Here is a 15,008-nt window from a genome sequence, read left to right as displayed (position 1 = left end):
GCTGTCAGCCCTGCTGAGATTTTCCAACATTTACTGTCTTTATCTCAGTGATAAATGTTGATGTGTTTGCTCCGCACCCACAGGGCTCCATCTGTTTGCTCCGCACCCACAGGGCTCCATCTGTTTGCTCCGCACCCACAGGGCTCCATCTGTTTGCTCCGCACCCACAGGGCTCCATCTGTTTGCTCCGCACCCACAGGGCTCCATCTGTTTGAAGCCACAAACGGAAAGGTCCAGTTTTCTCCTGGAGTTTGACACAGAGCAACTTTCACAATGATGCAGAGTTTCAGACAATGAGGGAGATCCGGACTCAGCCCCGCCCCCATTCACTCCGATTGGTTGAAGGACCAGCCGCTCCCGCTCGGTCCTCCAGCCCCGCCCCCTTTTCCTTGGTCCGGAACCGCTGTCAATCACTGTCCGGTCATTGTGATGTGGAGCATGCGCAGTGCCGCTGGGAGCTCAGGATTGCGGCGGTGGGAATTTTCAGCTGATCCGACACCGGCGGGTGGGGAATGGGGGAGGGATGGAGCCGGCGGGTGGGGAATGAGGGGGGGATGGAGCCGGGGGGTGGGTTCGAGGCTTCATAAACACCCCGTGTCGGCCCCAAGCACCGAATACAAAGCTCGGGTGCGGGTTGTGAAGCGGGGAAATCAGCTCCCGCTTTTCCCCGGAACAGGCCCAGAATCCCTGCCGCCGTCTTTATCGGGAGCCTCTCCGGCTCGACGCATGCGCACTGAGGAAGCCTCGAGCGAGGCTCCTCCCCTCATTCACTCCGATTGGTTGGAGGACCAGCCGCTCCCGCTCGGTCCTCCAGCCTCGCCGCCTCGTCCTATTGGTCCGGACCTGCTGTCAATCACCCCGGGCATTGTGATGTGGGCGGGAAGGATTCACAAACACCCGCTGGAGGCCCCAACACCCCCAATAAGACCCATTGGTTTTATTGTCAGTCTGCAGACAGGAGCTGGAGAACTGTTCACAATAAGAAGTCTCAACACCAGGTTAAAGACCAACAGGTTTATTTGGTAGCAAATGCCATAAGCTTTCAGAGCGCTGCTCCTTCGTCAGATGGAGTCTGACGAAGGAGCAGTGTTCACCCCAGTCCAACGCCGGCATCTCCACATCAGAACTGAACACAGGCAGAGGAGAGGGAGGGAGAAAACTGGGGGTGGAGGAAAGAAATGGTAGAGATGGGTTTGGATTTCAGCCCAGGGAGGAGGGAGAGTGTGTGGGATGGGGATTTACAGATTTGGGGGAACAAGAGAGGAAAAAATGTTCCAGAGAAACTAGAATTGTCTGTTCAGAATTTCTATCCTGGACTGACGGTGATGACTTTTGTAAACTCTTTTTACGGGATCTTAGAAACGATGATTGCAGATGGGAAACTCAAACCAAACTTAAGTTTGACAGTCAGTTGGTTCATCATGACCTGAATATCATCACCTTTGAGGTTGAAAGGATAATTGTTCGTTTGTTCTGTCTGAGGGAAAATATTTTAAACATCAGTGTTACTGGAAAAGCACCAAGAGACACACGCACAGCTGAGTGAGAATGTTCCAGTGAACTGATTGCAGAAAGAGCTTTAACCAGTTCCACAGCCTGATAAAACATCACACCATTCACAGTGTGGACGAGCCTTCAACTAATCATCCAACCTGGAGAGACACAAGGACACCGGCACCATGGAACTGTGAGGACTGTGGGAAAGAATTCAGTTATAGATCCCAGCTGGAATACCATAGACACAGTCACAGTGGGGCCGATGCCTTGGAGAAACCGTGGAAATGTGAGGATTGTGGGAAAGGATTCAATTACCATCCCTGTTGGACAACCACCGGCACACTCACACTGGGGAGCGGCCATTCACCTGTTCTGTGTGTGGAAAGGGATTTACTCAGCCAACCGGCCTCATGTTACACCAGCGCATTCACACTGAGGAGAGGCTGTTCAGCTGCACTCACTGTGGAAAAAGGTTCAGGTCTTCATCAGACCTCAGTCAACATCATCACGTTCACACTGGGGAGAAACCATTCACCTGCTCCATGTGTGGGAAGGGATTCACAAAGTCCTCCAACCTGGTGACACACCAGCGAATTCACTCTGAGGAGAAGCCGTTCAGCTGCACTTCCTGTGGAAAGAGGTTCAGGTATTCACACAGCCTCGAATTCACACTGGGGAGAAGCCTTTCACCTGTTCAGTCTGTGGACAGGGATTCACTCAGTCATCCAGTCTAGTGAGTCATCAGCGAGTTCACACTGGGGAGAGGCCATTCAGCTGCACCTCCTGTGGGAAGAGTTTCAAGCAGGCATATGCCCTCATTGAACACCAGTGAGTTCGCACTGGGGAGATACCATTCACCTGCTCGGTGTGTGGGAAGGGATTCACTGTGTCATCCAGCCTCAAGGCATACCAGCAAATTCACACTGAGGTCAAGCCATTCAGCTGCTCTGACTGTGGGAAGAGTTTGAGGACTTCATCTGCTCTCTTTGTACACCAGCGAGTTCACACTGGGGAGAGACCATTCACCTGCTCTGTGTGTGGGAAGGGATTCACTCGGTCCCGCAACCTCGTGACACATGAGCAAATCCACATGTGACTGAGAGATGGGATTCAGCTGTTTCTGCTAATGTTCATTACATCCAGGATTGATAGTTGGACAATTTTAAGTTTGTTTCTGTTGATATTAACAAACCTATAACTGGCTGAAGTTTAATATTCTGTAGATGTCACTGACCTTCAAGGCTACAGTGTCCCTTTTAAAGGCACCATCTGTGATCTTTCAGCTGAATTCAAGAACTCTCAACAGAAATTTAGTTGCAATAAGACTGAACTTTTAACTTCAATCCTAAATTGATCTTTGATGCAAAATCTACAATCCATTGTCTCCCAAGAATGTGAGTTCTCATCAAGTGGAGGTGCCTTTGCCAGCTTGGGTACATTCACAGGATGGAGGATGATCACTCCAGCGGCTCAGCAACAAGAGCCAACATCGAAAACAACAACCCACAACCAGACCTGAGAACCACTTCATATGTGGCACTTGAAGCAGAACCACCTCTCACAGATTGGTCTCTGCAGCCAACAGTAACAGTGAACCAGAGAGTGGGTGGGCCTTGAGGGTCCCAGTGACCAGGAGAGAAAACAATGTTCTTGATTTTGCACAGAGGGGCAAGAGAACTGAAGCCAGACAGACTGGAGGGAAGGAGGAAACAGGGAGTGGAGAACAGGAATGGTGGAGATGGTGAGATGGGTTTGGATTTCAGCCCAGGGAGGAGGGAGAGTGTGTGAGACGGGGATTTACAGATTTGGGAGAACAAGAGAGGAAAGAATGTTCTAGAGAAATTAGAATTGTCTGATATGAATTTCTATCCTGGACTGACCCGTGATTAATTTTGTCAACTCTTTTTACAGATCTTACAAGGGAAAGATTTGTAGATGCAAAACTCAAAACGAACATTTTGGTTTAACTCAATTATTCATCAACCTTTCAATGTGGAAGGAGAAATATTTATCTGTGGAAAATATTTTAAACATCAGTGCAACTAGAGAAACACCGAGACACACACACACACCCGAGTGAGAGTGTTCCAGTGAACTGATTGTGGAAAGAGCTTTAACCAGTTACATCCTGAAAAAACATCACACCATTCACAGTGGGGAGCAAACACGTGTTCTGTATGTGGACGAGGCTTCAACTGATCTCTAGGCTGGAGAGACAGGAAGAGACCCAGACCATGGAGAAACCTTGGAAATGTGGGGACTGTGGTAAAGGATTCAAGTCTTCTTTCCGGCTGGAAATCCATCAACGCATTCACACTGGGGAGAAGCCATTCCTCTGTTCTGTGTGTGGGAAGGGATTTACCAAGACAACCTACCTGATGTTACACCAGAGAATTCACACTGAGGAGAGGCCCTTCAGCTGCACTCACTGTGGGAAGAGGTTCAACAGCACATCCAGCCTCGCTACACACCAGCGGATTCACACTGGGGTGAAGCCGTTCACCTGCTCTGTGTGCGGTGAGAGATTCACTCGGTCATCCGGCCTTTGGACACATCAGCGAATTCACACCGAGGAGAAACCGTTCAGCTGCACTTCCTGTGGAAAGAGTTTCGGGCAGTCATCCACCCTGACTGCTCACCAATGCACTCACACCGGGGAGAGACCATTCACCTGCTCCATGTGTGGGAAGAAATTCTCCCAGTCATTTGATCTGGTGAGACACCAGCGACTTCACACCGGGGAGAGACCGTTCACCTGCTCGGTGTGTGGGAAGGGATTCGCTCGGTTATTCACCCTCCAGTCCCACCACCGCACTCACACTCAGGAGAATCCATTCAGCTGCAGTACCTGTGGAAAGAGTTTCAAGCAGTCATCCAACCTTCTGACTCACCAACGCACTCACTCTGGGGAGAGGCCTTTCACCTGCTCCTTGTGTGGAAAGGCATTCACAAGGTCCTCCAGCCTGCTGAGACACCAGCAAATTCATAATAGACTGCAAGGATTGGATTCTGCTTTTAATCACAGCCTGGATTGATAGTCTGGCAATATCTGGTTTGTTTCTGCTGATGTTATCATCCCTATAACTTTAAAGTTTTTTTTTTAAATTATTAGTCACAAGCAAGGCTTCATTAACACTGCAATGAACTTACTGAGAAATGCCCCTAATCACCAAACTCCGGTGCCTGTTCGGGTTAATGCACCTAACTAGCACATCTTTCAGACTGTGGGAGGGAACAGGGGCACCTGGAAGAAATCTACAAAGCACGGGGAGAACATGCAAACTCCACACAATGACCCAAGCCCGGAATCGAACCCGGGTCGCTGGTAATAAGAGGTAGCAGTGCTAACCACTATGCCACCGTGCGGCCCCTGGCTGGAGTTTAATATTCTGGAGATGTCACTGATTTTCAGAGCTGCAATGTTCCTTTTTAAAAGCACCTTCTGTGATCTTTCTCCTTAATTCAAGAATCCTCAACAAGAACCTGTTCATAAAGTTAACAATAAAATTACGAACTTTACTTCAGTCCTAAATTAATTAATCTTTTCTGCAAATCTGTGTGTGAGGGGTTCCACTGATTAACATCTCCAATGAGAAAGTGCTGATTAATCCTTGCTGATAATTCTGACTGACCTCTTCACAGTGATGTGTCCATTATGAAATTCAGTTGTGAAGGAACCTAAACAAAGTAGTGAAATATTATACAGGCACGATAAAAGTTTACATAAAAACTTAAACAACACAGATAACCCGGATAAATGTGTAGTGGGACATTTTGGAACGCGGATAAATGTGTAGTGGGACATTTTGGAACGCGGATAAATGTGTAGTGGTACATTTTGGCAGGTCAAATGGGATGAAGGAGTATAATATCAAGGGTAAGCAGTGCAGAGGATCAGAAGGCCCTTGGGGTCCAGGTGCATAGGACTCTTAAATCGGCCTCACAGGTAGAGGAGGTGGTTAAGAAGGCGTATGGTGTGCTGGCCTTCATCAATCGAGGGATTGAGTTTAGGAGTCGGGAGATAATGATGCAGCTTTATAAGACGCTCGTCAGACGCCACGTAGAGTATTGTGCTCCGTTCTGGTCGCCTCATTACAGGAAGGATGTAGAAATTATTGAAAGAGTGCAGAGAAGATTTACAAGGATGTTGCCTGGATTGGGTGGCATGCCTTATCAGGATAGGTTGAGGGAGCTCGGTCTTTTCTCCTCGGAGAGACGAAGGATGAGAGGTGACGTGATAGAGCTGTACAAGATGTTGAGAGGTACAGATCGGGTGGATTTTCAGAGGCTTTTTCCCAGGGCTGAAATGGCTGCTACGAGAGGACACAGGTTTAAGGTGCTGGGTAGTAGGTACAGAGGAGCTGTCAGGGGTAAGTTTTTCACTCGGAGGGTGGTGGGTGAGTGGAATCGGCTGCCGTCAGTGGTGGTGGAGGCAAATTCGATAGGGTCTTTTAAGAGACTCCTGGATGAGTACATGGAACTTAATAGGAAAGAGGGTTATAGGTAAGCCAATATATATGCGTAGGTAGGTAGGGACATGACCGGCGCAACTTGTGGGCCGAAGGGCTTGTTTGTGCTGTAGTTTATCTATGTTCTATGTCTCATGGTCTTCTGGTATCATAGCTTCCACTTGGCAAAACACTGCGTCACATTCAGAGATCTGGAAAAGGAAAGGTCTCTGTTCCACTCTGCTGTGATGCGCGCAGTAAACGCGTGTATTTCAGGGGCAAACAGCCGAGCTGCTGCGTGTCATTCCAACAGAGAAAACGGCTCCTTATTTTCAACGGCACTGATCCCTGGGCTGAGGACTGGACTGAGTGAACATATTCACACAGGTTCCATGAATACAAACAAAAACTTGCACAAATGAATTTTAAGATGTCAATTAGACTAACTTGAACCCGCAAAGTTGAAGCTTCCTCAAATTCTGGTCAGTTGAGTCAGTGAAGCAGCCTATTATATTTGCAGTGATGTCTGCATTCGAGCTCTTGCTGCTGTTTGAACTGAAGGCGGCTGAATCAAGGATTCCGTTTGCCGGGTGTTGTGGCGCGCACCTGTAATCCCGCTGCTGGGAGGCTGAGGCTGCTGGATTGCTTGAGGTCGGGAGTTCTGGGCTGTTGTTCTCTGTGCTGATCGGGTGTCCACACTAAGATCAGTATCCACATGGTGTTCCGAGAGGACTCTGGGAGCACCAGGTGTGCTAAGGAGGGGTGAACCGGCCCCGGTCGGGAACGGAGCAGGTCAAATCTCCTGTGCTCTTCAGTAGTGGGATAGCACCTGTGAATAGAAACAGCAGTGCCGCCTGACCAATACAGCGAGACGCATCCTTTTCTCCACACCTTCAATCGCAGCAAACAAACTGTTTTGCCGTTCCCATCAATGCAGACAAACCCGATGCCTCTCTGCCTGCCTCCACACTCACTCCCTCTGCTGCCCCTTTCATTCACTCTCACATCCAATGCCATCACCACAGCAAACTACGCAAGTAAACCAAAACCAAGTACACACACTTTTGACCAACCAACTCTCCACCTGCCCTGCACGCTCACAAGCACCATCCTGCAATTCCCACTTTCCTCACTCTCCCCATTCTTTGCCTCCTCAATATCCACCTCACATTTACCGCCCCCTGCTGCTCCCGGCAGGAACTGCATTTTTAAAATCTTCAACTTGCACAATCATGTCAGCCACGGCCACAAGAGGGCGCGAACCTCTTCACCTCCTCCACACTACTCATATCGCGCACACACTTCCCAGCACAACCACCAAACATTCAATCTGTCTCTCGGCTCTCATAACTCCTTCTCGTTTATTTATTCCCTTCTGGCAAATTCTCCACTGTCAACATCGAAAGTCTCGAGGCTTTGGACTTGATCTAATGCTGTAAATAAGAGAGTGGGAGAGAAAGAAAGAGAGAGAGAGAAAGAGAGACAGGAAAATGCTCATTGTAATTTCCAGTTTAATCGCCAAGCCACATTGGCAATTCACAGACACCCCATTATTCGATGTCCCCTCGACCGAGTCTATTCTCAAAGATAAGACTCGGGGTGGTGACTGCACCGGAGGGAACGCGCAGAAACCAAGCATTGCGCTTAATAGATTTCACTTCGCAAAAAGTGCGTCAAATTCAGAGATCTGGAAAAGGAAAGGTCTCTGTTCCACTCTGCTGTGATGCGCGCAGTAACCGTGCGTATTTCAGGGGCAGACAGCCGAGCTGCTGCGTGCCATTCCAACAGAGAAAACGGCTCCTTATTTTCAACGGCACTGATACCTGGGCTGAGGACTGGACTGAGTCAACATATTCAGACAGGTTCCATGATACAAAGAATAATTCGCACAAATGAATTTATGTTGTCAATTCGACTAACTTGAGCATTCAAAGTTGAAGCGTCCTCAAATGATTACCAGTTGAGTCAGTGAAGCAGCCTAGGATATTTGCAGTGATGTCTGCAGTGGAGCCCTCCTGCTGTTTGAACTGAAGGCAGCGGAATCAAGGATGGTGCTGGTCGAGTGCTGTAGCGCACCCCTTTAATTCCGCTGCTGGGAGACTGAGGCTGCTGGATTGCTTGAGGTCGGGAGTTCTGGGCTGTTGTTCTCTGTGCCGATCGGGTGTCCACACTAAGATCAGTATCCGCATTTGTTTTCCAAGAGGACTCTGGGAGCACCAGGTGTGCTAAGGAGGGGTGAACCGGCCCAGGTCGGGAACGGAGCAGGTCAAATCCCCGGTGCTTTTCAGTTGTGGGATAGCACCTGTGAATAGAAACAGCAGTGCAGCCTGTCCAATACAGCGAGACGCTTCCTTTTCTCCACACCTTCAATCACAGCCAACAAACTTCTTTGCCATTCCCAGACAAACCCGATGCCTCTCTGGCTGCCTCCACACTCACTCCCTCTGCTGCCCCTTTCATTCACTCTCACATCCAATGCTATCACCACATCAATCTACGCAAGTAAACCAAAACATGTACACACACTTTTGACCAACCAACTCTCCACCAGCCCTGCACGCTCACACGCACCATTCTGCAATCCCCACTTTCCTCACTCACTGCCCATTCTTTGCCTCCTCAATATCCACCTCACATTTACCGCTCCCTGCTGCTCACGGCAGAAACTACACTTTTAAAATGTTCAACTTGCAAAATCATGTCAGCCACGGCCACAAGAGAGCGCGAAACTCTTCACCTCTTCCTCACATCTCATATCGCGCACATACTTCCCAGCACATCCACCAAGCATTCAAGCTGCCTCTCGGCTCTCATATCTCCTTCTCCTTTATTCATTCCCTCCTGACAATTCCTCCACTGTCAACGTCGAAAGCCTCGACGCTCATGACTTAATCTAATGCTGTAAATGAGAGAGTGGGAGAGAAAGAAAGGGAGAGAGAGAAAGACAGCAAAATGTTCATTGTAATTTCAATTTCAGCGTTGATCGCGAACCCACTTTGGCAATTCACCGACCTTCATTGTTCAATGTCCCCTCTACTGAGTCTATCCTAAGGAGGAGGAAACATGTCAAGGGGAGGCCGAGGCATCCACGGCTGACGAGGGAAGTCAAGGACAAGATAAAAGCAAAAGAAAAATAATACAAAGTGGCGAGGATTAGTGGGAAGCTGGAGGATTGGGATTTTTAAAAATGCGAGCAGAGGACAACTATAGAAGCAATAAGGGGTGGAAAGATGAAATATGATTGCAAGGTAGGCAGTAATATAAAAGAAGACAGGAAGAGTTTTTTTCAATATATAATTGATAACAGAGAGGCAAAAATAGACATTGGATCACGATACAATGAGGCTGGAGAAGTAACAATAGGAAACAAAGAAATGGCAGATGGACTGAATCGTTACTTTGCATCAGTCCTCACGGTGGAAGACACCAGGGGGATGCCGGAGCTCCAGGAGAATCAAGGGGAACAGGTGGCTGCAGTGGCCATCACTAAGGAGAAGGTTCTGGGGAAACTGAAAGGTCTAAAGGTGGATAAATCACCTGGACTGGATGGACTACACACCAGGATTCTAAGAGAGATAACTGAGGAAATTGTGGAGGCATTGGCAGTGATCTTTCAGGAATGACAGAGGACTGGAAAGTAGCGAATGTAACACCGCTGTTTAAGAAGGGAGGGTGGCAGGAAATGTGAAATTAGAGGCCAGTGAGCCTGACTTCAGTCATTGGCAAGATTATAGAGTCAATTATGAAAGATGAGATTGCAGAATACTTGGAAGTGCACGATAAAATAGGACTGAGTCAGCATGGCTTGGTCAAGGGGTGGCCATGTCTGACAAATCTCTTAGCATTCTGTGAGGAGATGACAAGGACGTTCGATGAAGGAGAACCAGTGGACGTGATTTATTTCGATTCCCAGAAGGCCTTTGGCAATGTGCCGCATAGGAGACTGTTCAATCTGTTAGGAGCACATAGTTCTAAGCTTAAGATCCTGGCATGGATAGAGGATTGGCTGATTGGCAGGAGGCAGAGTGTGGGGATAAAGGGGTCCTTTTCAGGATGGCAGCCGTTGACTAGCGGTGTGCTTCAGGGGTCGGTGCTGGGACCACAACTTTTCACAATATACATTAACGTTTTGGAAGAAGGAACTGAAGGCACTGTTGCTAAGTTTGCAGATGATACAAAGATATGCAGAGGGACAGGTAGTATTGAGGAAGCAGGGGGCTTCAGAAGGACCTGAACAGGTTAGGAGAGTGGGCAAAGAAGTGGCAGATGGTGTATAATGTGGAAAAGTGTGAGGTTATGCACTTTGGAAGGAGGAATGGAGGCACAGACTATGTTCTAACTGGGGAAATGCTTAGGAAATCAGAAACACAAAGGGGCTTGGGAGTGCTTGTTCTCAAGGTTAACATGCAGATTTAGTCGGCAGTCAGGAAGGCAAATGCAATGCTAGCATTCATGTCGAGAGGGCTAGAATACAATAGCAGGGATGTATTTCTGAGGCTGCATAATACCCCATTTGGAGTATTGTGAGCAGTTTTGGGCCCCGTATCTAAGGAAGGATGTGCTGGCCTTGGAAAGGGTCCAGAGGAGGTTCACAAGAACGATCCCCAGAATGAAGAGCTTGTCGTATGAGGAACGGGTGAGGACTCTGGCTCTGTACTCGTTGGAGTTTAGAAGGAAGAGGGGGAAACCTGCAGGATACTGCGAGGCCTGGATAGAGTGGACATGAAGAGGATGTTTTGATTTTGATTTGATTTGATTTATTATTCTCACATCTATTAACGTACAGTGAAAAGTATTGTTTTTTGCACGCTATACAGACAAAACACACCATTCATGGAGAAGGAAAACAAGAGAGTGCAGAATGTAGTGTTACAGTCATAGCTAGGGTGCAGAGAAAGTTCAACTTAATGCAAGGTAAGTCCATTCAAAAGTCTGACAGCAGCAGGGAAGAAGCTGTTCTTGAGTCGGTTGGAACAGGACGTTCAATGTTTGACACTTTTTCCTGAAGGAAGAAGGTGGAAGAGAGAATGTCCGGGGTACATGGGGTCCTTAGTTATGCTGGCTGCTTTGCCGAGGCAGTGGGAAGTGCAGACAGAGTCAATGATGGGAGGCTGGTTTGCGTGATGGATTGGGTTACATTCACGATTTTTTGTAGTTTCTTGCGGTCTTGGGCAGAGCAGGAGCCATACCAAGCTGTGATACAACCAGAAAGAATGCTTGCTATGGTGCACCTGTAAAAGCTGGTGAGAGGCATAGCTGACATCCAAATTTCCTTAGTCTTCTGAGAAAGTAGAGGCATTGGTGCTCTTTCTGAACAATAGTGTCGGCATGGGGGGGACCAGGACAGGTTGTTGGTGGTCTGGACACCTAAAAACTTGAAGCTCACGACCTTTTCTATTTCATTCCTGTTGATGTAGGCAGTAAAAAGTCTCACAAAGCCAGGTTAAATTCCAACAGGTTTATTTGGTAGCAAATACCATAAGCAAATACCAAATAAACCTGTTGGACTTTAACCTGGTGTTGTGAGGCTTCTTACTGTGTTCACCCCAGTCCAACGCCGGCATCTCCACATCATGATGTAGGCAGGGGCATGTTCTCCTTTACACTTCCTGAAGTTGATGACAATCTCCTTCGTTTTGTTGACATGGAGGGAGAGATTATTGTTGCCGCACCATTTCACCAGATTCTCTATCTCATTCCTGTACTCTGTCTCATCATTGTTTGAGATCCAACCCACTACGGTGCTGTCGTCAGCAAACTTGAAAATCAAATTGGAGGGGAATTTGGCCACACAGTCATAGGTATCATAAGGAGTATAGTAAGGGGCTGACAACACAGCCTTGTGGGGCACCGGTGTTGAGGATGATCGTGGAGGAGGTGTTGTTGCCTATCTTTACAGATTATGGTCTGTGAGTTAGGAAGTGCAGGATCCAATCACAGAGCGAGGTGCCGAGACCCAGGCCATGGAGTTTGGGGATGTACTTCGTGGGAATAATAGTGTTGAAGGCTGAGCTGTAGTCAATAAATAGGAATCTGACATAGATGTCCTTGTTATCTACGTGTTCCAGCGCTGAGTGCAGCGTTGATGTTTCCACTAGTAGGAAAGACTAGGACCAGAGGGCACAACCTCAGGCTAAAGGGACAATCATTTGAAACAGATATGAGGAGGAATTTCTTCAGCCAGAGAGTGGTGAATGTGTGGAACTCTTGGCCGCAGAAAGGTGTGGAGGCCAGATCATTGAGTGTCATTAAGGCAGGAATAGATATGTTCTTGATTAATAAGAGGATCAGGGGTTATGGGGAAAAGGCAGGAGAATGAGGATGAGAAAAATATCAGCCATGATTAAATGGCGGAGCAGACTCGATGGGCCGAGTGGCAAAATTCTGCTCCTATGTCTCATGGTCTTCTGGTATCATAGCTTCCACTTGGCAAAGAACTGCGTCACATTCAGAGATCTGGAAAAGGAAAGGTCTCTGTTCCACTCTGCTGTGATGCGCGCAGTAAACGCGTGTATTTCAGGGGCAGACAGCCGAGCTGCTGCGTGCCATTCCAACAGAGAAAACGGCTCCTTATTTTCAACGGCACTGATACCTGGGCTGAGGGCGGGACTGAGTAAACATATTCACACAGGTTCCATGAATACAAACAAAAATTCGCACAAATAAATTTTAAGAGGTCAATTAGACTAACTTGAGCACACAAAGTTGAAGCTTCCTCAAATTCTGGTCAGTTGAGTCAGTGAAGCAGCCTATTATATTTGCAGTGATGTCTGCATTCGAGCTCTTGCTGCTGTTTGAACTGAAGGCGGCTGAATCAAAGGTTGCGTTTGCCGGGTGCTGTGGCGCGCACCTGTAATCCCGCTGCTGGGAGGCTGAGGCTGCTGGATTGCTTGAGGTCGGGAGTTCTGGGCTGTTGTTCTCCGTGCGGATCGGGTGTCCACACTAAGATCAGTATCCGCATGGTGTTCCGAGAGGACTCTGGGAGCACCAGGTGTGCTAAGGAGGGGTGAACCGGCCCAGGTCGGGAACGGAGCAGGTCAAATCCCCTGTGCTCTTCAGTAGTGGGATAGCACCTGTGAATAGAAACAGCAGTGCCGCCTGACCAATACAGCGAGACGCTTCCTTTTCTCCACACCTTCAATCGCAGCAAACAAAATATTTTGCCGTTCCCCTCAATATAGACAAACCCGATGCCTCTCTGCCTGCCTCCACACTCACTCCCTCTGCTGCCCCTTTCATTCACTCTCACATCCAATGCCATCACCACAGCAAACTACGCAAGTAAACCAAAACATGGACACACACCTTTGACCAACCAACTCTCCACCAGCCCTACACGCTCACACGCACCATTCTGCAATTCCCACTTTCCTCACTCTCCCCATTCTTTGCCTCCTCAATATCCACCTCACTTTTACTGCTCCCTGCTGCTCACGGCTGGAACTGCACTTTTAAAATCTTCAACATGCACAATCATGTCAGCCACGGCCACAAGAGAGCGCGAACCTCTTCACCTCTTCCCCACATCTCATATCGCGCACATACTTCCCAGCACATCCAACAAGCATTCATAGAACATAGAACATAGAAAGCCACAGCACAAACAGGCCCTTCGGCCCACAAGTTGCGCTGATCATATCCCTACCTCTAGGCCTATCTATAGCCCTCAATCCCATTAAATCCCATGTACTCATCCAGAAGTCTCTTAAAAGACCCCAACGAGTTTGCCTCCACCACCACCGACGTCAGCCGATTCCACTCACCCACCACCCTCTGAGTGAAAAACTTACCCCTGACATCTCCTCTGTACCTACCCCCCAGCACCTTAAACCTGTGTCCTCTCGTAGCAACCATTTCAGCCCTTGGAAATAGCCTCTGAGAGTCTACCCTATCCAGACCTCTCAACATCTTGTAAACCTCTATCAGGTCACCTCTCATCCTTCGTCTCTCCAGGGAGAAGAGATCAAGCTCCCTCAACCTATCCTCATAAGGCATGCCCCCCAATCCAGGCAACATCCTTGTAAATCTCCTCTGCACCCTTTCAATGGCTTCAACATCTTTCCTGTAATGAGGTGACCAGAACTGCGCGCAGTACTCCAAGTGGGGTCTAACCAGGGTCCTATAAAGCTGCAGCATTATCTCCCGACTCCTAAACTCAATCCCTCGATTAATGAAGGCTAGTACGCCGTACGCCTTCTTGACCGCATCCTCCACCTGCGAGGCCGATTTAAGAGTCCTATGGACCCGGACCCCAAGGTCCTTCTGATCCTCTACACTGCTAAGAATGGTACCCTTCATATTATACTGCTGCTTCATCCCATTGGATCTGCCAAAATGGATCACTACACACTTATCCGGGTTGAAGTCCATCTGCCACTTCTCCGCCCAGTCTTGCATTCTATCTATGTCTCGCTGCAACTTCTGACATCCCTCCAAACTATCCACAACACCACCTACCTTGGTGTCGTCAGCAAACTTACCAACCCATCCCTCCACTTCCTCATCCAGGTCATTTATGAAAATGACAAACAGCAAGGATCCCAGAACAGCTGCCTCTCGGCTCTCATATCTCCTTCTCCTTTATTCATTCCCTCCTGACAATTTCTCCACTGTCAATGTCGAAAGCCTAGACGCTTATGACTTAATCTAATACTGTAAATGAGAGAGTGGGAGAGAAAGAAAGAGAGAGAGAAAGACAGCAAAATGTTCATTATAATTTCAATTTCAGCGTTGATCGCTAACCCACTTTGGCAATTCACCGACCTTCATTGTTCAATGTCCCCTCTACCGAGTCTATCCCAAGGAGGAGGAAACATGCCAAGCGGAGGACGAGGCCTCCACGGCTGACGAGGGAAGTCAAGGACAAGATAAAAGCAAAAGAAAAAGAATACAAAGTGGCGAGGATTAGTGGGAAGCTGGAGGATTGGGATTTTTTTTAAATGCGAGCAGAGGACAACTCTGAAAGCAATAGGGCGGGGCGGGTGGAGGGGGTGGGGGGCGGGGGGGGGGGGAGATGAAATATGATTGCAAGGTAGCCAGTAATATAAAAGAAGACAGGAAGAG

The 15,008-nt window shown here is 48.3% G+C and overlaps 1 protein-coding gene across 1 annotated transcript in view; it reads left to right on the top strand.

Moving 5' to 3' along the window:
- LOC144483747 (uncharacterized) overlaps positions 1–15,008 on the top strand; it is a 45,030-nt gene that overhangs the window by 17,430 nt on the left and 12,592 nt on the right. The window contains exons 4-5 of the mRNA XM_078202284.1: positions 2,156–2,302; positions 3,777–4,130. Coding sequence (XP_078058410.1) covers positions 2,156–2,302; positions 3,777–4,130 — 501 coding nt within the window. The remainder of the gene's footprint in view (positions 1–2,155; positions 2,303–3,776; positions 4,131–15,008) is intronic.

Source organism: Mustelus asterias, unplaced genomic scaffold (genome assembly GCF_964213995.1).
Source record: "Mustelus asterias unplaced genomic scaffold, sMusAst1.hap1.1 HAP1_SCAFFOLD_77, whole genome shotgun sequence".
Classification (NCBI taxonomy): domain Eukaryota; kingdom Metazoa; phylum Chordata; class Chondrichthyes; order Carcharhiniformes; family Triakidae; genus Mustelus; species Mustelus asterias.
The sequence above is the reverse complement of the archived record's forward strand: the minus strand, read 5'-3'. Positions and strand labels throughout refer to the sequence as shown.